At 43.4% G+C, this 25,827-nt stretch overlaps 1 protein-coding gene across 4 annotated transcripts in view; it reads right to left on the reverse strand.

Annotated features, from left to right (window-relative positions):
* NFIC (nuclear factor I C) overlaps positions 1 to 25,827 on the reverse strand; it is a 1,851,273-nt gene that overhangs the window by 290,201 nt on the left and 1,535,245 nt on the right. For all 4 annotated transcript variants that reach the window (XM_044054106.1, XM_044054104.1, XM_044054105.1 and 1 more), the window contains exon 9: positions 10,334 to 10,493. In XM_044054106.1, the coding sequence (XP_043910041.1) occupies positions 10,334 to 10,493 (160 nt within the window). The remainder of the gene's footprint in view (positions 1 to 10,333; positions 10,494 to 25,827) is intronic.

The following is a 25,827-nucleotide window of genomic DNA, read 5'->3' on the forward strand; positions in this document are numbered from 1 at the left end:
AGCTTTCAGGCTACGGGCTTTCTGTAGAACTTTGGGAATGAGGGGCATTGGGGGATAGGCGTAGAAGAGCACCGGTGGCCAATCATGAATTGGAGCATCCCTGTGTGATTCCCCTGGTGGTATTCGCTGCATTTGTGATTGGGTGGAGATGAAAGCAGATTGCAGCACAGAGATCCCCATAGATCAAAGATCCGATTTGCCACTAACTGTTTCAGGGACCACTCATGGGGACTCAGGGTAGCCCTGCTTAGTTTGTCTGCTAGCACGTTGGAATCGCCGGGGATATGCATTGCAAGAAGAAAGCGGCCAGTTGCCATCGCCCATTCCCGCACTCTCATGGCCTCTCTGCACAGTGTGTAAGATTGTTCCCCCCCTTGCTTGTTGATGTACCAGACTACCGCCATGTTGTCTGTTTGAACTGCTACAGTCCCGAGAGGGAGATGGTCCTGGAAGGCTTGCAACGTTAGTAAGACTGCTCTCATCTCGAGGACATTGATTTGCAACTTGGTCTCCGAATGGGACCACATGCCTTGGACCGTCCTTTCCTGGAAATGCCCCCCTCACCCCAACAGAGAGCCGTCCGTGGTCACTGTGGCTTGGGGTTGAGGATGGCAAAAGTGTCTACCAAGCTGGAGATCCTCGGATTGGATCCACCACCTCAAGTGACATCTGCAGACCTGCGATATTCAGACTGGTGTGGACACAGAGTGGAGGTGAGCCGATCACTGTACTACTAGGATTCATTGAAATACCCACATGTGATGTCTGGTGAAGGGAACCAACTGAATAGCTGCCGCCATCGACCCAAGGACCTGGGGAATGAGATGGGCAGGGACTCTGTCCCGATTCAGCAGGAGGAGAGCTTGCTCTTGAATCATGTCGACCTTGTGAGGGGGAAAGAGCTGCAGTCTCCAACTCCATGTCCAGGAGAACTCCTATGAATTCCAGCCTCTGACACGGGGGAAGGTATGACTTGGGAAGGTTGACGGTAATGCCCATATCGTGATATAGGCTTAGAGCGAAGTCTGTGGCCAGCGAAAGAAGATGCATTGTGGGAGCCATGATAAGCCAATCATCTAGGTTAGGGAAGACTTAAAAGCCCTGCAGCCAGAGGTGGGCTGCTACTAGTACCATACATTTGGTGAACATCCAGGGGGCTGAGGTGAGACCAAATGGCAGGGATCTGAACTGATAATGATTGGCCTCCAGCCAGAAGTGCAGAAATCTCCTGGAGCTCCTGTCTATTTTTATGTGATAGTATGCATCCTTGAGATCTATCGAGCACATCCAGTCATCTTTGCACAGAAGCACAAGAATGGACTGAACAGTGACCATCTGGAACTTCAACTTCTTAACTGACAAATTCAGTCTGCTGAGGTCCAGAATGGGACGTAGGTCCCCTGTTCTTTTGAGCACTAAAATGAAAAGTGAGTAAGTACTGGATCCTTGTTGTCCTACTGGGACCTTCAGGATGGCCCTTTTTTGAAGGCGGTCTCGCATCTCTTTGAAAGCTAACTCCCTTTGATGGGGTGGGACGTCCGGGAGTGACTCTTGGATTGGGGAAGGGTGATTGAAGGGAATAAAATATCCCCTGGACACAATGTTTAGCACCCTCTGGTCTGAGGTAATAGCCGTCCAAGCCAGGTGGTGCAAGGAGATGCTACCCCTGACTGCCACCAGGGCAGGGCAGTTGGGCAGCACTTCAGGAGCGCTGTGGGGGCTCCTCCGAGAAGAGTTCTCGGAAGCCCTGATTCTGCGGACCCCCTCTGCCTCTGGGGCAGCATATGCCATCAAATCCCCTTCACCGGACGGAGGAAGAGGATTCCTGAGGAGCATCCTGGAAGGAAAACTGTGCTCTGCCGAACCACAGCTTTTTAGTACCCCTCTGAGTCTCAGAAAAGGACTGTTGGGGAGTAGAAAACTTGATCCCAACCGCAGACAAGGTCTTCCCTCCTGCTCACTGTGGGACAATGTGTCCTTGACTGAGGGACCAAAGAGAGTAGATCCATTTAATGGGGCATTGGTAAAGGATGCCCTAAAGTTTTCTGCAAACCCGCAAAGGCAAAGTGAGGTATTACGTCTAATAGCAATGCCTGTACCCGCTGCTCGTGAGGTGGCCTTGACCGCATTCGAGATCAACCTTCAACCTTATTGAGGCATTAGCTAAGGAAGTGTGCATGGAGTGCTTCGAAAAGACCACCTTAAGGCTCTCTGAATGCAACAACTCTGAAAGGGAAGATGAATGGGAAAGACTCACAGGCCTAAAGCAGAAGCCCTATGTTGACCATCTAAAACTCCAGCTATACTCTGTCGCATATCGTCTACTCAGAGACCATCTCTGCTTAACATACAAGGCCATGTCAAACCCAGAGCTGTAGGACATGCTGCACTTAAAGAAATCCCAATCCCTCAGAGCCACATGCTCCAGGGATCTAAACCTTGTCATCACAATGAACAAAACATGCTGGAGGGATAGGTTCCTGACCCAGAGACTCCCCAGACTCTGGAATAGACTGTCCATACATGTCAACCAGAGCACCTCTTTGGCCCTCTTCAAAAGGAACCTTGACGATTAGATGGGAGATAGGAAATTCACCTTGGGGATTACGTCAGTCGCCCTGCTAGACAGGGGTCCAGGGAAGTAAATATTGTGGGAAGAAATAGCCAGGGAATTGTTATGGTTAGGCTTGTATAGGCCTTAGGGGTGTAGCCTAGTACCAACCTATGAACCTATGAATCAAATCCCTTTGCAGCCGTGTAAAGTGTGCCATATAATTTGTAGTCCTCAGTCCGAAGGTAGCTGAGGCATACACACGCTTCCCAAAACAGTCAATTGCCCTAGACTCCCTATTAGGGGGAGGGACCGTAGAGATCTGTTCCACGAGCTCTTTCTTGGTGGCTGCGGCAACCACAATAGCATATACAGGGACACCTTTACTCCAGAATGGTTTGTCCTTGGGAGGACTGAGGAACGTATCCGCCCTCTTAGGGACCAGTTTGACTGTGTCCAACTCCTTCCATGCCCTGCTGGCAATGAGCTGGACTAACTCATCTGCAGGGGGAGACACCCAGGAGGTAGAAGAGCCCACCCCAAATGCCTTCAGGAACACGGATTCCTCAGGAGGATGGGGTGGGGGAAGGCCAACCGCCTCGCTCTTTCAGGATTTCAAGTATGTTGTCAAAGGACACCTCCTCGGATGGTAGTCTATAGGACCCGTCCCCTTCCTCAAAATCTGTGTCTTCCATGAGTGACTCTCGATGGGAGTCTACGTGCCTCCTCTTGCACGTCCTCCTCCGAGGGGACTCCTCCACCATGGGCTCTGGGAAGACTCAGAGGAGGAGGGCACCCTCTATGGAGTGATACCCTTCTGAAGGCGATCCCGGGGGGCTGACCCCGGACCAATAATGCAGGCTGGCCACCCAAAACAGAACCAGGCAGGGTTGGGTTCAGAGCAAGGATGAGGCTGCCGACCAACCAGAGATGGTCCTCTTTATCGCCCAGAGGGCGGATGGAATGGACGAAGCCCCACCTTCCCCCCCACCGGCCATGACCGACTGGGGTGGGACGGGAGAACTTGGCACAGTACTGACATCCCCAGATGATATCCGACCTGAGCTATCCAGGCCAGATGCCTCCAAGGGGAGGGATGGTCCAAAAACGTTGAACCAGCATCCCCCCCCCCCCCGGTGGCCTCTGGGTATTTCTCGGCCTGAGGCAAAGCCAACCCAGAGGTTCATATCAGATGGCAGCAAACTTCTAGTAGACTGACAGGAGACTGAAGAATGGCATGAGTGGGTAGAGTGCCTACAGTCGCTAGATGAGGACCTGCTAGACCTCCTCAGATCCAAGAGTCCGGAGGTGGCTGGAGAGTCAATAATAACAATTGGCTCCAAAGGAGCCGTCAGACCCAAAGGCCCGGATGGATCTGAGTGAACAAGATTCCTCACAGATGGATCTGACGAGGTCGTAGGAGTTGAGGGGAATTTTGAACCATTCAGATCCGAAGACCTCCGAACCTCGGAGGAGTCAGAGCCGGCTGGTGGATCTGAGTCTTTCGCAGCCGATGCCCCCGAGGATGGACCCACTTCCGGGTATATGGATCCAAGAGTCTGGGCCGTTTGGCAGTGGAGTCCTGAGAGGAAGAGGGCTTCCTCTTGGGTTCCAAAGGGCTTTGGAGGGGGAGCCTGAGACCAAGGAACCCCCTTTAACCAGCCCCTTCAGCAGCAACTTATTCCTAGAGTCTAGGAGAGCCCTGGGATTGAATCCTGCACAGATATCACATTCAATCTCCAAATGGGGCTCTCCTAGACAGTAGATGCACTCCTCATGCGCGTTGGCAGGAGCTAGCTTCCAACAGCATGAGGAGCAGCATCTAAAACCAGAGGGTTTTTCAGCCATAACAAAAAAACCCCAAAACAGTCACACTCACACACAAAAGTGGGAAGAAGAAGAAGAAGAAAGGGGAAAAAAAACTAACTTCCAGTGAAATAACTAATGGGGGAGGGAATCTACTACTAACCCTAAAACACTACTACTACTACAAACCCTTATTGGGAAGAGGGAAAAAGAGACAGAAGAAGACAGAAATAACCCAAACAATTTACTTATCTAGAAGTATAGTAAGCTTGAGCAGCAGGAACACGTCCGTTCACAATCGAGGCAAACGAGAGCTGGATTATGGGTAACAGAAAGTAAGGGGAGGGGAGGAGCTTGAGCTCAGGAGCTGTCGCTCACTTTGCTGGCTTGGATCCAAGGTCGGATCCAAGACCCATCCGCGATCAATAATGACACGAATAGCATCAGATGTTATCCATTACATACAGCAATGCCTAAAGGCTATGTCTTAGCAATAATGAAACATGCAAAGAAGTAAGTAAGTTAAATCAAAGTCAATCAAATGTAGAATTATGGGATCAAAAGAAGCATAAGAACAGTCTATTATGATGCATGTTGAGGCTCCTTTTAAGCATAAAGTGTGACAAAATAGCAGTCCCTTCAAAGAGGAGTAGAAGGGTCTTCCTCAGGAGTCATACATAAACTGGATGCTTTCTTGAAAAACTGGAACAAGGGCTCACTGTTTAATCAGAATGAATCATTTACTTGGACTACTTGCTGTTAAAAACTTGTTTTTCTGCCTGAACAAAAAAAGATCTGCAAGTGTATGCAGGCAAAAAGGAGTTTATGTTTAAGCTAATCTGCAAAAGGTATGGTCCCGAATCAGACATATTGTCTAACAGATAATGCCACTGCACTGGATCTCACTGAAGTACCCAGTGATATAACAGAACACTGAGTGATATACTTAGACTGTTTACTGAGATTATTGCAGCAGTAATAATGTTGGCTGACTCTGCAGAGGGCAAGATCTGTGTCACCTGTATCAGCCATTGTAGTATCAAACACCTTGCTAACACAACTTGGTGTAAATCCCTGTCTCATCAGGTGGGTGGCCAACTGGCTCACAGACAGGGCCCTCAAAGTCAAAATAGGCGCTTCCACCTCCGATAGCAGACCTGTCCTAGTGGAGTTCCCCAGGGATTTGTCCTGGGACACCAACTGTTCGGCATCTACTTCTCAGAGTTCCAAGCAAAGACAAAAGGCTTGCGGCTGACCAAGTTTGCGGATGACTATAAGTTGGGTGCTGTCATTGACTCCCCAAATGATGTTTACATACTGCAAGAGGGTCTTACAGAAACTAATGACTGGTGCCAAAGTCATGGCCTCAAGATAAATGCAACAAATGTATCATCATATCATTTGGCAAAAACATGGCCGCTACTGATTACCACATCAGTGGCAACCCTCTAAGCGCATAACCTGTGGTGAGAGACCTGGGCACTCAGGTTGATAACAAACTCACATTCGACCATCATGTAGCGGCAGTGATCAGAAAAGCCTTTTACTCGGTTCATCTCATAAATAAAGGGACTGTATCCAGAAAAAGGAGGTTATTACCTCTCTATACTCCTCCCTCATTAGACCAATAACTGAGTATAACACCCCATTTGGTATGTACCTCTCCAAACATCTGCACCAACTGAAAAGGCCACTGAAATACCTCACAAAGAAAATCCATGGCCTCCAACACCTGTCCTATGTGGACAGGCTCAAATCACTATCACTCTATTCAGTATCGTACAGATTGCTCAGGGGTGATCTGTGTCTCGCCTACAAGGCAATGTCTGTCCCTGCCCTACTAGAGATGCTCCATATCCGTAAGGCTAACTCCTCACACATTACCCGCTCAAAAGGCCTGAATCTACTATGCGACATCAACAAAACCTGCTGGAGAGACAGGTTTGTCTCGCAGAGGCTGCCCCATTTCTGGAATAGACTTCCCATACATGTCAAACATAGCACCTCACTGACCTTCTTCAAGAGCAACCTTGATGAGTGGATGGGAAGCCACAAATTTGTCCCAGGGGTTTCATCTGTGTCCCTCATTATCAGGGGCAACAGGTGCTGACTGAGGTTTCTTTTGGGATATAAACTCTTGGCTAGGCTTGTAAGGGTCCTAGGGTCAATAGTCTAGTAACCTCCTATGATCCGATGAACTGAAAATGTGTTAGATAATCCATCCGTGAATGTGCAAAGCTCTAGAAGACTCAATTTTCTGGAATTAAATAAGGTTTTAATGAATATGTTGACTTCAAAGGAGGAGAGATAGAATGCAGATCAGCCTGACGATTAGAGTAAAGCTCTGGCTTATCAAAAGGAGCTCCTTGGGAGCTTGAAGCTGTCTGTCTAGATCAGTAAAGCTACATGCCAGCATGTTCTGAAAACAATCAATGGGGATATAATCAATGGCTAACATCCCAAGTCTAGCATTAATCTTTTTCAGGAAGAAGAGTAATTAGGTTCCCCACAAGAAAAGTGTGCCACTCATTTCAGTGTGTAGATAAGTGACTATTCCAGAGGACAAGGATAATCAGAACACACAGTCTGTATCATCATGATCACACAACAGAGCTTTCAAGAACCTAACTGCAAGATGAAAGCATGAATGAGTTAAGATGAAACAGGAAAGTCTGTATGGAGACCTCCTTAACACTGTCTTTGGCACACGTCGTCTTCCTTGTGTCAGATATATTCTGGTTTGTTCTGCCCAATAAAAATGAAGTAGCACAGGGAGACATTCCTTCTGCTTTGCATGCATACCAGTATGACTAGAAGTATACACAGACGGGACCAACATTGTACGACCAATATCAGTTTCATTAAGATATGTGGCAATACAAGTGTTAGTATTGCCAGTGGTGAAGGACCAACTGACAATTGTTCTCATGAATATGATGGTGAAAGAACTGACATTTATGGCTAAACATCTTGTAATAATGAGTCTGCTAAATGGAGGGCCTGCAAAATGGAAGCTGTTTGCTTAAAAACTTGCTGATGAATTAGTAATGATGTACAGTCTAAGTCTAATCCATTTACTGTAGGCTGGGACAAATTTGAGACTCATATAAACACTGGTTTCATCTGCATCTGTTTGACTATCAGAAATGTAGCTTTTGATGTTAGCTCCTTTTAGAAATCAACTAATTTTTCATCAAGGAGCTTTTGCCAGTGGCTTACAGGGATAAAGCCCTGAGTGCGACCTAGGCGACCTGAGTTCAAACAGTAGCTTCTAATCTTGATGGTGCAAGTAGGGAAGGATCGTACACAACATGCACATCCTGGGGAAAGGAGAGAGGTGCACACTTGTCCATACTATCATGGTTTATTCTCCCTGCTAAAAAACAGGGAAACAATTGTGATGTGCTGTCTGAAGGTGGACGCAACATCCTGTTGAAGTCAGACGCTTTCAGAAGAGAGGAATGGTTTAGCACTGACACCTACTATATACACAACCCTATAAATAATAAAAACAGAAATTGATCCCGGTCAGATGTGACACTTTACCAGGGTTCTTGATCTCTTCACTGTCCCTGAACACTGGTTAAGACAGGCCTGAGGGAGCTAAAATGTGTCTGGTAGTCCATGTAGACAAGGACAGGAAGGAGGGAGCTTGTGCTCTGCAGGGATAAAAAGGGTGCTAAAAAGTGACTTCAAATCAAGGATATTTATTCATTTAAGAACAGTCTGTACTGCTGAAGAACATTCCAAAGCAATAAAAGGTCTCTGAACACTGGTAAGGAATTTGAGTGCTTGCATTGGGTAGTTAATGTATTCTCTTTGGGTAAGCACCTGTCTTTTGAGTTTTTTACCTTCACACTCTTTTATACCAGTTTTTCTAACAGGGAAATATCCAGCAAGGATTTTCTAGTTATCAAGAGATTGTTAAATATGACCAGGTGCACAAGACAGTCAACATCACACTCCTACTTCAAGCAAAGCACTTACTTTAAATGGAGTTCTTCTCTGTCAGTTTGTCTTTACACATGAACTCTTGTTGTCAAATTTAAATTCTGCTGCTGTTCTCAGAAATGCTTTGCATGGTAAGAAAGCACAAACATACAGATTTACTGTACAGGCAACTCACAAACATGGCTGCCAGGTACCAATGCACTTGGGACTTTTTACAACAATGAGGAGAAGAACATATTAAAGTAGTATACATCAAAGCCCTCCTCATCTGGTGAGATTAGCAGCAGTACAACATGAAGAAATGTTTTTTGCTTATTTTCAGTGATACGTTCTGCTGTATTTTATATACTAGGGCTGAAAAAGACAAAGTCATTCAGAAGATCTCTTAGATGATACTGCCTCCAGTTTCACGAATATATTTTATGTGTTATGAACTTTTGTATTCTTTTGACAACAGCATATCAGAATATAGTTAAAAATCTGGTAAAAAGACGACTCTGAAGTGCACAGGAATTAAAGTCTTAAGTGTGACCAGACAGCCCAGGACTAATTTCTGAGATGGAAGCTGGAAAAGTCAATTAGAGAGGAAAAGAGACAGGAGCCAATGTCAGCTCATGTGTCCTGGGGAAGGAGATAGCTAGCCATACTGCTGTCATGGAATCTAGCAAAGACTGTGTGTCATGTGTGTGTCATACTGGAAAATGCTGCCAGCAGCTATGGAACTTGATTAAACACACATAATCCAAGCAACATAGGCTGTAACTGATTTGAGCACGTGCATGAGTGAATTTGTTTGAAATCAATATAGCAGTGGTCCATGACAGCAGAAATCGGGTTTGAGGAGTTAGGGGAATATAATTACTCTTCTATGGCCGTATGAATGGCTTTTGCTTTTTGAGATGTTTATGCAGTATGGGCTTCAAGGCAAACTTGCAGCTGAAACAGGGGGATTTACCCCACATGACGCATAGAGGGAGTGGCCCTGAGGTGACAGGGGAATGAGGATGTAATGTAACAACTGGAGAAGGTTAAAAAAGCGTAAGTATTCTGGCAACAAACAGCAGACTGCACTGTTTCAGAATCTGCCAAGGCAAATGAGCTGGTGAAAACAAGGGTCCATATTAATGGTCAAGTAAACGCTGGAGGATTGTTCAAATTTGCTGCTGATTAATAAATGGTACAACAATGCTTTAATTCTGCAGAACAACAATGAAAGCTACATAAAGTGCTAACAACATAATTGGTGGAATGAACTGAAGATGGGACACAGAACCACCATGGCTATATGCCCAGTACTTGTGGATTCCCACATAAGTGGTAGTGTTTTTTTTAAAGGGCACATAGGCACAGGGTAGTTTTTTTTTTTTTTTAAAGGGTTTCGGGGATTGGAGAGTGTGACACATATCATACAACCATGTGGTACCTGATGCAACAGCATCTTTGAAATAAAATCAGTGATTCATAGTGATCAAAATAAGATAACAGTTTTGACTTTTTGTCTCATAACTCTATACTTCTCCAGCAAACATGATGCAAAAAGTAGAACTCCACAGCAGTGCAGTATCACACTAATAAACATATACATGCTGGTTACATGAAAATACCTCTGTATTAAAGGAACTACCTCTGAGTTAGATGCAACTGGTTATAGCTGTTACTTATACTTGTGAAACACACACACACACACACACACACACACACATGCATGCACCCTCACACACAGACACACACATACACTCACACAGACACACATGCACACACACACACACACACACACACACACACACACACACACACACACACACACACACACACACACACACACACACACACACACACACACACACACACACATATTATTTCTTAACATACACAAACAGGTTTTACAGTACCTTTATTGAGATCTATTTTTAATAATAAACATACTGCTTGGGTCCCACAAATAACCTCTAAAGTGAGGCAGACAGGGAAAAACTTCATTCACACTGGAGGTATAAATGTGAAGGCAAGCATGCAACTGCTTACTGGGTGAGGATGGTGAAGCTGCTCCTCCCTCCGTGGTTGTCGTGGCTGATTTGGTTTCAGGTGGCAATGCCAGTCGGGGCATGCCAGGGGGAGGAGGTGGCGCCAGCATCTGTGATGAAATGTAGTGCGCTGGGACTTTGACTTGACCACTGCCGTTTAGCTAGGAACAAAAGAACACAAGGTTAGGGTATTAAGTATCATCGCCTTTGTTTATAGTACTATAAAGGCAGAATAATAAAATTACTGGAAAGGCAGCAACCTTTCTTCCTCCACTGCATTTGAATATTCCATACTATAGTCTTGATACCTTTAACAAAGAAGTCATCATTATTCTCTGGGTGCTGCCTTAAATATTATGGGTTCCACATTACTGTACTTTCTTCAAACTTTCCTGAGATGTGATATCCCACAAGTCTAGTAATCTGCCTGTGTGCCGAACAGAATTTTAACACACATTAATAATTTCTATAGATTTACTACATACTGAGTAACAAAGTAAGCTTAGATTATTTATTTATCTCAGGATGGATGCTTGAAAATTTGATAAACCACATTGCCTCAAGCTCTTGTATCAAAAGCATTATATCCAGCTACCACAATAACAGTCCTACTGCAGATAAGGGTATATTAATAGCTCATTTTGGATTGTTAGATACAATAGGTATCTCTAAAGAGTAGCATTACTTACCTTTCAGTAGTATACTTTTTGTGTTTTTCTTGGATTGTTCTGCCATCTTAGTCTATCTTCCCAAGCTGGTTGATCTAGAACAGGGCTGTCCAAACTTTTCGGCCCAGAGGCCACTTACCATACAATTCAGGGGCCACTTACCATACTTGTTTGAGGGTAGACACATTACCATGTCCATTAAGTATCTGTCCATTCGAAACAGTCTGTTGCAGGACAGACTGTGTGAGGCGCAGTAGTGCAATGGTTAGAGTTGTCGCCTCACAAAAAGAGGTTCTCCAGTTTGATTCTTGGCTGGGGTGCCTTCTGTGTGGAGTCTGCATGGCCTCCCTGCATTTGCGTGGGTTTTCTCCAGGTGCTCTGGATACCTCAACATTCCGAAGACATGCATCTGGAGCATTTCTCCCCAGATCTCTGCTGAAAATGGGCTCTGTCCCAACTGGACTCTCCAGGTAAACAAATGTTAAATAAATTTAAAAAAAAAAATCGAGGCCAGATAAAATGCTTTGGTTGTCCAGATTGTAACCCTAGGGCCACCTGTTGTCCACCCCTGATCTAGAATTTCTGAACACCGATCTCATTAGGATAAATGTAAATTTGTATCAGATAAGCATCGTGACCATTTTTAAAGTTCTTTGGTCGTGTCCAGTACAATTCTCATCTTGGAACTTAGGTGAAACAATTGTAGATTTTCTTCAGGCAAATGGCAACTATGCCTCTCACTTAAAAATGAATAAATTCCGATGTAAATAAGAGAGGTATAAGACCACTTTAAAAATATTCCTAAACACAAAGGAAAGTTTCTATATGGCAATTAAAACTAGAATAACAATAGTATATATTTGAGTAGCATGTCTTATTGCTGATTTTCAATACTGCTTACAAAAAAGGTGGAAAAAATAACTGTTATGCATAAAGTAAGTTTCTTCAAATCTGTGTTTAAAACCTGGCATTACTCTTTCCTTGCATCCCTGGGGAGCAATGTGTTTGATAAACATTTGACAGCTTTACATATTTCAGAGCAGAGGAGAAGCTTCGAAGGGAAGGAGCTGTGATGTGGGCTGTTCTACAACTTCAGTTGAGACAAACTAAGTTTATTTTTAACGGATGCCTTAAATGAACTGCATACTTGCAATGTTTGTGATCTGCAAATTAATTACTTATTAGGAGCCTACAGATTTCAGATTAAATTTGTTGGTTTTCAACTGTTGTTTTGCCGTTCAGTTTCTGAAGCTTTGTGGCTTAGTTGATTGTATAGGGATTTAGCTTTGTAGACTGAAGATTTAATTTCCAAGTTATACTTAGTGTGCAGTATTTGAAAGTATGCTTAAGGCATACTGTTTTAATATGTGTATCTTAATTTTAATTGTTTAACTTCTGAAATTCTCTGGCGTGTGCCACTGACACATGACTATGACCAGTCTAGATTTTGTGATTTGAATAAATGTCAAAATGATGGTGCAGTCTAGAGCCGACTGTCAGAAAAGCATAATCTTTCTGCAGAAGGAGTTTGACATGTGCTGCCATATTTGTTCACATACTATAGCAAAATTATGTTGGAACAAAGCAAGAGGGTTCTGGTCTTATCTCTCCTTTCTGAACTCTGGCAATAAACATGGTTCACAACTCCAGCTGGTTTATCAGAATCTCTCCTCCATGTTCTGGGAAGATCTGCTACTCTTCCCAAACCACTACAGACCCAGGTGTCACCCTCAATCACTTAAAACATTGGTGTTCAAGACCTGAACTGTGCCTTACAGCAAGAAGAGAAAGCCCACACTGAGACTGGTGAAAATTCGCCACTAATTTAATGTCTGGTTAGAGAGATCTCACATAAAAGAAGGTCTATGAGAAAATTATGGATTTCTGCTCACTGGCATTTCACAGTCCAGTTTAACATCTGTCACTTCAGGCATTTGAATCTCACAGTAAAAATTTAGGAGGTGTGCACAGATCAATAACTTTAACCTCTGCTGTATTCTCATCTCCTCAGACAGAAATAATCACTACAAAATTGTATCCAGTTCTTTTGTGATGAAAGCAAAAATGTCTGTAGCATGACCAGAAAGGATTTTTTACAGTTTATGGATACCACATGGGGTCTGAAACAACTGCTGTATCCAAGGTGTGCATGCTACCTGTAACTGCCTCAACAGGGCAAGTTTTTCTAGGTAGTGGAAAATATGAGGTTATTATGTTATGTTGGCTAACACCGTGGTAAACACTCAAAAGTACAGATGAAACACCAAAAGCCAATACCTTGTACTGAAACTGATATCATCTACAGCAAACCAAGGAATCTCCAGTGTGCAGCCCAGATGTGCCAAATGGCATCTATTATATACAGCAACACCATGCAGATGCCTTGAAGCAGTAGGCATAAAAAATCCTAGACAGTCACTATTAGGAATCTGATGCACTGAATCCTCTTATTGTAGCCACTGATGTCTAGGCTGGTATGGAAATCCCATCTCCTTCAAAAAATAATGAATGAAGCTGAAGCCTCTGACTTTCTCTGAAGCAGATACAGGTTCTATACAACAGGGCCCAACATATTTAGATGACAGAAAACACAAACAGCATGTGATTTGGCCATCAATCACAAGAACTCTACACAATGTTCTCACTTATCAGTCCAGCTTCCATACTCAACAGAGAGGAATTATGTTAACCTCTCAGTACATAAAAATATATAAAAAAGAATTAACCTACCTTGGCCTTATGTTCCACCATTTTGTTGAAGATTCACTATGGTGGTATGTAATCAAAATAAAAAAATGAACTGGTGATGACTGGAAAATTCAACAAATGACTAGAAATTCTTTAAATCCATTTTTGTATTACACGACACAGATGTATGGACTGGTACAGCGAAAAAGACAATTACACCACATACAAGAACAGGCAAGATATCTCACTGAAAAAGCATACTTGTTTGGAAGATTGTGCTTGCTCCTGATAATACTGTAACAGATGTCATACTGGAGGACATCATCAGTGACCACATGTTGCTTGAAATGACGATAAGATGTAGGAATCACATCACTGCTCCTTTTCTAAAACCTCAAGAGATTCAGTACCAGTATATTCTGCCTTGTACTCAGTAGTCTGGACTGAACTCACCTGCTCATCCAGTCTTAAGATTCTGCAACTAAGTAGCATTTTTTCACATCTGTTTTTAGCACATACTCCTCTGCAGCTGACAATATTTTGTGCCCCACTGTACCCCCCCCCCAATCTCTTTAGCAAGACGGACTAGAGGCAGAAGCATCCTGCTATGGTGATATCCTGAGATTAGGGGAGGCTACTCTTCTTTGGCCTACCTGTTACCCTTAATGTCACACGCTGAGCACAGCATTCAGTGATGTCAATGTAGATTGTGTGCTACTATGGGTACACTCTCCACTGACAGCAATCTGCCTTTGCTTTCCATGAATTTTTGGTCAGCCTGATCTACATCCCTGCCTCCACTGGAGTCTGTTACCAGGACAATAACCTACTCTACAACTGTGATGGGTGATGTCACTTGTACAGTCAGGATAAAACAGATGAGCATTCGTGGGTTCTGTTCAAGCAGCTTTATTATGTACAAACACATCATGATTGAATAATTTTAACTTAGATAAACTTATAAACAAATTAGCGATCACACATCATGCATGTTTACTCTCTGGCTGCACTCTCAAAATGGCACTGAAGCTAGCATGTGCTCTCTGTTTATATGCACATGCTGTCCTTGAAACACTTCTTAAAGGTACAACATACACACACTATTCTACATCCTCCCTCTTTGAGAAATAAGTCATGCATTATTGACGACAACAATTGACATGCAACTGATATAATTCTTTGGCATGCAATTATTCAGAACTAAATACATACAGACAATTATGTCCAGTTTGCTGTGTATTTCACACTAGGTCTGGAAATATGACCAAATCATGTGACATAAAAATTAGAATTAGGTTAAGCAACTGGGACTGTCTCTAGAGAATGTTCAACTTTGGGAACATCAGGAACATCATCAGGAATGGAAGTAGAATTTATGACACATTCTGCAACAGGAACATTGTCTGGATTGTTCTGAGATTTAGAGTCTATATCACAAGAGCAATGCTGTGATAATAGATTCTGATACAGGAAGAAAATGTCTGTGATTTCTCCTGTATTCCACACCTTCAAATTTTATGAAGCAGGATCTCAACTCGATACATATACTTGTTAATTGACAAATCCAGTCGAAACCTTTCGCCATTTGTATCCTTACTCTCGCTCCTTCTTTCAATGGATGAAGAAATCTGCTTGATTTATCATAGCTGGACTTCTGGAAGGAATGCTTTCTGTATAATTGGGCTCTGATTGTTCTGATGTTCTTTGCTTTAGGCCTCAACACATTGGAACTGACAGGCAGTGTTGTTCTGGTTTGTCTAGATAGAAGTCTCTGAGCAAATATATCATCATCAGGTATGTTTCTGAGATTGAGTAAATTCAAAAAGACATAGGTATTATCACACTTTGACTTCTCTAATAATTGCTTTGCACTGTGTACTGCACATTCAGCCAGTCCATTTCACTGTGGATATTCTGGACTACTAGTAACATGTACAGTCCCATTGTTTTGCAAATTTCTGAAATTAACTTACTGGTAAATTGGGTACATTGTCAGAAATAACTTTGTGTGGACTACCAAGGACTGAGAAATGAAAATTTAAACTTTGTGATAACAGCAGTGGACGTTTAGATAAGGTAGAAAATCAATCTCAAACCAGTTCGAATAACTGTTTACCAACACTAATACTGATTGTTCCACTCAAATATATCAGTGGCTACTGTTGACCAAGATAGTTCAGGAACTTGACTTAGCTGAAGTGTTTTTTTTTGCAAATGCGGTTTAGTACTATTGCATACTGAACAAGGAGAAAGTACTTTATCAGTGTCTTTTGGTAGAGAAGGCCAAAATACTTGCCCTTTCACCCTTCTTTTGGTAGATTTGGAACCTGGGTGACCACAATGCAAAATCTGGATATACTCATGTTGTAAGGAAGCAGGAACGACAATTTTAAGACCTTCGAAAATAACACCATCTTCAATCAGCATCTCATCTCTATAAGGAAAATAAGTTTGCACTTCAGGTGGTACACTAGATTGTTTTGATGACCATCCAACATTAATGCAGTGGCTGAGATTTACAAAATTGGATCAGTCTTTGTATGATCTCTCAGCTCATCAAGTCTCGTGGTAGAAAAATTATGCACTTCCATGATATCAAAGTCAAAATTCTCTGCATGAAGCTGTTCAGTGGTATTTCTGGGCGATCTGGATAAGATATCAGCCAGATAAAGAAGTTTTCCTTTTGTACAGATCATTTTGAAGTTGTACTTTTGCAGTTGAGTATCATTCTTTGTAATCTCTCTGGAGATGAATACACAGGCTTCTTTAAAATAATGACTAAAGGTTGGTGATCAGTTTCAATCTGAATAGCTCGACCATTGATATAATCATGAAACATTAAACATGCAAATACTACTGCCAAAAGTTATTTCTCAATTTGAGCATATAGCATTTCAGTTTGGGTAAGAGATCTAGATGTATAGACTACTGGTCTGCCTTCTTGAAGAATAACTGCGCCAAGACCAATTTTTGAAGCATCACAGGAAAGTTACTGGTTTACTGACATCATAGTATTCTAAAGCAGTTGGGGTGGCAATTTTCTGCTTAAGGCCTTCAAATGCTCTCTGGTGAAAGACCATGTAAAATTTTGGCACGTTAGCATTCTCAAAGGTGCTGTCAACTCACTGAAGTCTGGTATAAACTTGTCTAGGTAGATGACCATACCAAACATTGTAGTGCTTGAACATTATCTGGTGCAGGCATCTCAAGAATGGCTGCTTGCCTGGACAGGTCTGGTCACAAGCCTGTGCTAGTAAATAAATGGCTTACATATGTAACTTCTGGTAATTTGCACTTCAGAGGATTGAGCTTTACGTTCACTTCACATGCTCTGTCTAGAACTCTTCTAAGATCTCTGTCATGCTCTGCTTCACTACTGCCTCTAACCAATAAATCATTTACTATTATGGCACAAGGATAACCCGAAAAAATTTGCTCCATTGCATGCTGAAAGACTTCACTTGCAGAATTTATTCCAAATGGCATCCTGAGGTATCTATATCTTCCAAATGGGGTACTGAAAGTAGTCAGTAGTGAAGATTTGTGATCAAGCATTACTTGCCAAAATGAAGTTTATGCATCCAAGACAGAAAAAAACAGTGGCATTCGGTATGAGGGCTGCGACTTCCTCAACTGTGCACATAGGATGATGTGATCTCTTTAATGCTTTGTTCAAATCTTGGGTCAATACATAATCTGATTTTGTCTGAGCCTTTTTTGTGGGCTGCTACCATGGATGATACCCATTCAGTTGGTTCTGTGACTGGACAAATTACACTTTGCTGCACCATTTTATCCAACTGAGCTTTGACCTTATACTGCATAGCTACCAGAACTTTTCTTGCCAGACTGACCACTGGACTGACCTCTGGGTCTAACTTCACAGAATACACAACTGGAAGTTTGCCTACTCTGAAAAAAATAGCTCCAGTAAAACTGGAACTAGGAGATGTGCTTATATGATGAACTTCTTTGGTAAAGGAAAGCAAATTCATTCTCAAATTTTCTCTGAGACCCAATAATGACTGCACAGGTCTTTAGACTACATAAAATAGTGAGATGTACCAGTACCTAGTCAAATAACATGAAACTACTACTGAGCCTTCGGTCTGAATTTCTTCACCTCTGTAAGCAACAAGTTTCGTACAACTGGCCACCATAAGTTGCTCACCAGCTCTCACCTTATCAAAAGTGTCTGCTGACATAACACTACACTTTGAACCAGTGTCTACTTTGAGCTTATCTGGACAGTACAAAACACTTCATTCTTTGCCAATAAATCTACTGCATCAACCCTTTCACCAATCACTGACACACTATGTATGTAGAAAGTAGAGCTGCAGCTCTCTGTGTGATCAACTTGCTTTTTATGTGACCTTTCTTTATACCTGTGTGAGGTTTACTTGATTTATAAAACATTTGAAAATGGTTCCATTTTGTACACTTGTGGCATTGCTGACCAAATGCTAAGAAGTTTTCTCTTTTAGACTCATGATTAGCACCACAACTATGACAGTTAACAATAAAGCTTGATTTGGGTTTTGCTGACTCAGCCTTGTACTCCACTGAGCATGTCCTTTTCTTAGAACTTGCTGGAAAACTACGAGTTTTACATGCCACACCCACAAGGGTTACAGCTGCCATGTGCTTAGGCCTGCTTCTACTAGCCACGTGTTGCATGCTGTCTACATTTGCTCTGGAGCCTGCTGAAACCATGCTCTTATCACATGCAAGCATACGTGTGTGCTTTTCTGTAACCTCATGGACTTGACAAGCATACTTGTGTGCTTTTCTGTAACCTCATGGACTTGACAAATCTCAATAGCTTTGCTCAGTGTTAAATCTCTGTCACAAAGCAAAATCTTTCTCACTGCAGCACTATTAATACCACATACAAGCCTGTCCTTTATTAACTAATCTTTTAAATCACCAAACCTATACATTTTAACTCTGTTTCTCAGGTGGTCGGTAATCTAAGCTGCAAAAGTTTCCCCTTGCTTGTAATCTCTTGTGTAAAATAAATGCCTCTCTTAATGTAACATTTGTCTGAGGATTACACATTTCCCTGAACTTGCGTTTCAAACACTCGAGGTCTTCCCTTGATTCAGCCTGTATAACAATATGATAGTTTTCACCTACTCCCTCACATACTACTGGTGCATACACAAATGAACGCTCCCCTTCAGTGGCCTCTGACCCAGCTAGGTTTAGCAGAATGAATGCCCTGGTGCATGCATCTTTGTCAGAATAAGTTGCTTCTATAAAAATATTGTACTCTTGCTCAAATAGTCTCCAATTCTCTGCAATATTCTGATCAAATACAAGTAGTGATGGTTTTCGAAATCCGCCTGCCAAAAAATTATAGTAAAACACAATGCAACCCAAGTCCACTTTTAACTGTACACGCCTGCACACTTGCATATATGCCTGAAATGTATTGCCAGTATTTGCAACTATGCCCAATAGCACAACAAGCCTCTGAATAACTGAACTTTGCGAAATAAGTCTCTCAGACACAAGAATACTCCTGAAATTACTGTACTGCAAGAAATCACCTCTTATCAGTGTAAGAAACATTTCAAAATAACCGCACTGTGAAATGAACTGGGCAGAAGAAGCTCAGAGTAAAAACATTTCAAAGTAATTACATCTGTGAATAAACAGTACACAGCACACAAACTTTCCCAAAATGGCTGTACTTTGCTAAATGACTCTTTACAGTGCAAGAGACACTCTGTAATGGCAGCACCTTGCGAATAGACAGACCCAGCACAAGAAACTTTTTGAAATGGCCGTATTTTGACTGCACTTTATGAAATAATAGCACTTTGGACACAAACTTTTTGGAATAAATGCACAGTAATAAGCACACACTGTAAAAAGAAGTTATGTACTTACCATAACGTTCCATGTGAGTTGTTCATCTCGCCTTCATTCTTACAGATGGGTTCGGAGCCGAGGATCGGCCTACTACAAAGCTCTAGGTCTTCAGACAGCTCGGGGCCAAGTTCCTATCCCACGATGCACCTAGAGTTACCTCAGATCTTGTTTGCTGCATATAATAATACTATATGTCATTCTATCACTCTATAAGAGAAAGGTATAGAAGGGTTGAGCAACCAGGAAGAATCTAGCATCTCGATCTTCGAAAAACCCTGGAGGGGGTAGGAGGGTGAGAAGTAAGAATGAAGGCGAGATGAACAACTCACATGGAACGTTACATAACTTCTTTATGTGAAGTTGTTCTATCTCGACGTTCATTCTTACAGATGGGTAGCATCCCAAGCACCATCTATCTCAGGTGGCTCACGGGAGCATGTTTTTCAGGACAGTACACCCAAAGGAGGCCCTGTCAACTTTGTAATGAGTGATAAAGGTATGAGGTCTTGACCAAGTGGCTGCTGCACAAATGTTGTCTATGGGAAGTCTAGCAGAAAAAGCAGAGGATGTAAACACTGCTCTGATAGAATGAGCCTTAATTCTGTGTTGTAAGGGCATATTAGCAGCTGAATAAACAGATGTGATACAACAGGATAACCACTTAGACAGAGTTGTTTTTGCCACTGGCATACCTTTTCTGGAACCTGAAAAGGAAACGAAAAGCTGTTCTGATTTCCTAAACTCTTTTGTCCTATCCAAGTAAAATCTGAGCTGTCTATGAACATCAAACTTGTGCAGCATATATTCTAAGTTGTTGGAGTGACTGGGGAAGAATATTGGCAAATCAATAATTTGGTTAAGGTTAGCTTCAGTACAAACATTAGGCAAAAAGGAGGGATTAGTTTATAGTGAGACTCTGTCAGCATGGAAACTCAAATAAGGAGGCTTAATGGACAAGGCTTGAAGCTCTGACACTCTGCGGACAGAAGTGATAGCTACTAAAAAGATAGTCTTTCATGACAAATACTTCAAATCACACGAGGAAGCTGGTTCGAATGGAGGGAGAATAATGTGAGAAAGCATAACATTTAGATTCCATGGGGTATACGGGGATTTCACAGGTGGTCTGAGATGAAAAGTCCCTTTGACAAAGGCTTTGGATAGTTTGTGTGACATTGTGTTCAACCCTTCATATCCAAGGTGAAAATTAGAGACAGCAGCAAGGTGAACCTGAACTGTTGCTGCTGCAGCACCTTTGCTGAAAATCATGGTCAAGACCACTAGTATAGAGGCCATAGGGACTAGGCAGGGATCAATGTTGTTTTCAGAGGCCCATATAGAATTTTTGTTTTCCATTTGCTAAGGTATAGCTTCCTCATAAAGGGTTTATGAGAGGATATTAGAATTTGCTGCGTCTCACTAGAAAGGTTATTGAACCTGGCTATGATGGGAATTGGAGCAGCCAAGCTGTCAGCTTCAGGGACTGAAGAGAGGGATGAAGTTCCTGTGACAGGTGCGTCAGATCTGGAACTGGGTCCAGAATCCAGGGGTCCTCCAATTGATGAAGTCAAAGGAAGGGTTACCAAATCTGACAAGGCCAATGAGGGCCTATTAGAATGATGGTACTTCCCACGGCTTTTGCTTTCTGCACTACTTTGGGTATCAATGGAATTGGTGGGAATGCATAGAGGAGACCCAGAGGCCAATCGTGTACGAGTGCGTCCCTTGGGGCTTCTCCCGGAGGGGGTATCAGGGCAAAGTAGCTTCTGCATTTCGTGTTCATGTGGTTGGCGAAAAGGTTGCAGCAAGGCTGGCCCCACCTGCGGAATATTCTGTCCGCTGTTTCTTTCTTGAAGGACCACTCGTGAGGCAACAAAATTGCTCTGCTCAGCTTGTCTGCTATCACGTTGGATTTCCCTGGGATGTGCATTGCTAACAGAACCATGGGTGGATGTAGCCCATTGCCATACTCCTAGGGTCTCGTGACAAAGGGGGTAGGACCTAGTTCCTTCTTGTTTGTTCAAGCACCAGACCACTGACATGTTGTCTGTCTGAGTCGCAATTGTATCCAGAGGAAGAGAGTCCTGGAAGTACTGCAATGCTAAAAGTGCTGCTCTCATCTCTAGGACACTGATACGCAGATGTGTCTCCTGACCGGTCCATGTGCCTTGGGTTGTCCTTCCCTGAAAATGCCCCCCTCCCCCATCAGTGAAGCATCCGTGGTCACTGTGGCCGCTGGTGGGGGTAGAACAAAAGGACGACCTACTGTGACATGAAGAGAGGTCAACCACCACTGAAGATCCTTTTTGCATTTCTTTGTGATCATTATAAGATGAGACAATGGGAGCTCTTGGTAAGACCATTGAGTGAACAACAGCCATTGCAGAATCCGCATGTGCACATGACCCAACGGTATGGCTAATATTGCGGCTGCCCTTCTGCCTAACAATTTTAGTACTTCTGATGCTGGAACTTTGTTTCTGGATATGATATTGTAGACCTGTTGACGGAGTATAAGGACTCTTTCTGCTGGAAGTCTCAAAGTGGTGGTGGTGGTGTCCAATTTTGCTCCGATAAAAACGGTATGTTGTGATGGCGACAAGGCAGATTTTCCTGAGTTTATTGTAATGCCCAGATGACTGCAGAGTGAAACAGTGGTGTCCCTGGCTTGTATGAGTTGATGCCTGGTGGTGGCGGTGAGGAGCCACTCGTCTAGGTACGGAAACACCTGGAATCTTAGACGTCTCAGGTGAGTCGTGACAACTGCCATACATTTGGTGAACACCCAGGGGGCTGTAATGAAACCAAAGGGCAGGGCTCGAAACTGGTAATGATTGGCTCCCAGCTGGAAGTGCAGATGATCCCTGGATGGTCTCGCCATTTTTATGTGGTAGTACGCATCCTGAAGATCTATCGAGTACATCTAATTGTCTTTTCCTAAAAAGGGAAGTATCGACTGAAGCGTGACCATCCGAAACTTCTCTTTCTTGACAGATCTGTTTAGTCTGCTTAGGTCCAAATTAGGTCTCCAGTCCCCTGTCTCTTTTGGAACTAAAAGAATCTTGAGTAAGTTTCGTTTCCTATCTGGTCTGCTGGGGCTGGTTGGATGACTTCGGACCTTTATTGCTGCATGTTCCCTGTAACTGGGTGGAACGTCCGGGATTTTTCTTGTCAGTGGAGGGGGCGTGGTGAAAGGAATGAAATATCTTCTGGAAATTATACTTTGTACCCACTTGTCATTTGTTATTTTGAGCCAGGCATCTGGATACAAAGATAAGTGACCCCCGACTGCCTCCAGAGTAGGACAGTCAGGCCTCCTTTCAGGAGCGCTGGTAGGGCTTCCCAAAGAACTGATCTCTGTCGCCCTGGTTTTGCGGACCCCCACTGCCGCGAGGGCGGCATCTTCCATTACTGCCCCCTCCTCTGCCCCTGGAGTGGGGTTCACCATGTGTGTCTGGTAAGGCTCCTTGGGCTTTATGGAACCACATCTTTCCTCCCCTTTAACCCTTGGGGTAGGGTCTGGTAGGGGTGGAAAAACAGACTCTGACGGCAGACAGAGTCCTTCCTTCCTGCTCACACCTGGTCAAAGTTTCCTTAACTTTGGGCCTGAAAAGGGATGAGCCATCAAAAAGGGTACTGACAAAGGATGACTTAAATGGCTCTGTGAAGGAACACAAGCGCATCCAAGAGTGTCTCCCAAGAGCAATTCCTGTACCCAGTGCCCTACTCGCTCCATGAGCTGCATATGAAATGAGGTGCATGGACGAGTTTACTATGGAACTGAGGGTAGCAAGGTGAGAGGCAACTTTATCTGAAGCTCCTGCAGCTACTGTACCCTGAAGAGTATCTCCGAGCTCTTTTAGGAGATCTCTTTACAGTCTAGTAAAATGGGTTAGATAGTTGAGCAAACGCAGTGCAAAAGTCACTGAACCGTATGTGCACTTCCCATATCTATCCATGATCCTAGAATCTCTGTTAGGAGGATGCACAGAGGAGGAAGTTTCTGAAATTTCCTTTTTGGTGGTTGCCGCCACCACCATGGCATCAACTGCCACTCCCTTAGTAAGAAAGGATTTGTCCTGGGGGGCAGAAATACATTTTTTAGGCCTCCTGGGGACAAGCTCCATGGTATCCGGAGACTCCCACACCCTTCGTGACACCAGCTGCATAAGCTCATCGAAGGGTGGAGACAGCCAAGAGGTGGAGGGCTAAGACCCGAAAGCCTTCAGGAGAACCGGCTCGTCTTCAGTAGGGTTGGTGGACTGCCAGTCACCCATCTGCCTGAGGATTTCTAATATCTCAGCAAATAAGATATCCTTAGAGGGGGACCATGGGGATCCTTCTGATTCATCCAAGTCGGTATCGGATGTGAGAGACTCCTGTGGGGTGTCTATATGCTTCCTCTTACAGATTCTCTTCCTGGGAACCTCATCAGTGGGGGCTTCTGGTGAGGTCTCACAAGAGCATGGACCACCTAATGGGGTTTCCTGAGGCTCTGGGTCTCTGTGCTTGGCAAGGATCTGTGAAGCAGAAGCAGACACAGGCTCTTTTGGGGAGGAGGTAGTCAGATCTGAAGTTGAAGATGTCTTTGGAGACATAACTCTCCTCATGGCTTCACAGGCACCCCTGCTCCAATGAGAAGGGACCGACAGATCTGAAGAAACCGTTGATACCCCCGGCACCGGGACAGTGGGCTCCAAGCCATAGGTAGGAGCCGAGCTCATACGAGCCGAAGCCCCAAGAGGCAGAGTCAGAACCGACAAGTCGGTCTGACTATCCTCCCTGGACCCGACCAGACAGTGTCGGCTCCTTGATTCCTCGATCGGCGCAGAGGATGTTAGAGTAAATGGAGCCAAGGACACTGGAGCAGGCGTCGGCTCCGAAGGCTCAATGATCATCAAGTCTGACTCCTCCAGCTCCGAAGGACCGGTATGGCTCGGAGGAGGAAGAGTAGTAGATGGTAAAAGAGTCTTCGGATCTGAAGCTGTTTGGGTTGGAGCCAACAAAAATTTAGCAAAGGCCGGTGCCTGGAAAAGCTTCTGCACCACACAATCCACATACAAATCGGAAAGGCTAATTGAAGACCGAGATGAGTGGATAGAAGGAGGTAGACATTGCAGGAGTGGAGACTGAGGCACTTCGGATACCGGTTCCAGAACCAGCGACCGGCTCTGAAAGGACAAGACAGTCGGCTCCGAGGTTGGTGGAACCAATGTCGAAGGTTTTTTAGATTTCTTTACCTGAGAAGAAGTAGAAGCCTTAGAAGACTCTGAGAATTTGCTAGACCTGTTCTGGTAGCTCATCAATTCTTGAAAAGATGGTTTGACTAAACCTCTGTCGATTAACTTTCTCTTTCTCTCCTGGAGAACCCTAGAAGATAAAGAATGACAAATGGAGCAGGTTTCCTGCAGGTGCAATGCTCCCAAACAGTGTGCACAATTCACATGACTGGCAATGACAGACATTTTCTGTCCACATTTAGGACATTTCTTAAACCCTGATTTAGGGTTTTTATCTTTAGCATGGTCAGCCATACTGTAACACACAATCTCAAGAGGGTGCTGTAAAGAACTAGACACACCCAACAAGAAATATCAAACAAGCCCCTTTAAAACTATGGGCTAAAATACTAATCAGCACACACACACTCTATACTATTTATCTAAACTCTAAAGACTAAATATATTCAAAGCTGTGATAGAAAAAGTCACTACTCAAAGGCACACAACTACAATATAAACTACTATTAAAGATTTAACAAGGCCTAAAATAAAACGAGGCCAAAAGAGCTAACAACTAGTTAAGAAAAAGGCACACCAAGGAAAGGGAAACTACACAATAAGCTATAAGAGCTAAGCTAAGTATCTAAAAATTAATATTAAAATATTTTTTAAAGTATTATAATAAATTTTCAATTAAAAAGTTTTTTACTGGCCCAAGCTATGAGAGGGACCTCCGCTCTATTGCAGTGGCAAACTAGATCTGAGGTAAATCTAGGTGCATCATGGGATAGGGACTTGGCCTTGAGCTGCCTGAAGACCTCGAGATTTGTAGTAGGCATCCTCAGAGCAGAGGATCGGCTCTGAACCCATCTGTAAGAATGAACGGTGAGATAGAACAACTTCACATGCACTTTTACACACTCTGAGATGCTTCGAATAACTCTAGTTATGCCCTGAATAGCTTCAATCAATGCAAAACAGTAGTTTATGCCAAAACACAGCAGTTTGCCAAAAAACATGCAGTCACCTTGCTTTAT

This window comes from Protopterus annectens, chromosome 13.part0 (assembly GCF_019279795.1).
Source record: "Protopterus annectens isolate FY-2018-M chromosome 13.part0, PAN1.0, whole genome shotgun sequence".
Lineage (NCBI taxonomy): Eukaryota > Metazoa > Chordata > Ceratodontiformes > Protopteridae > Protopterus > Protopterus annectens.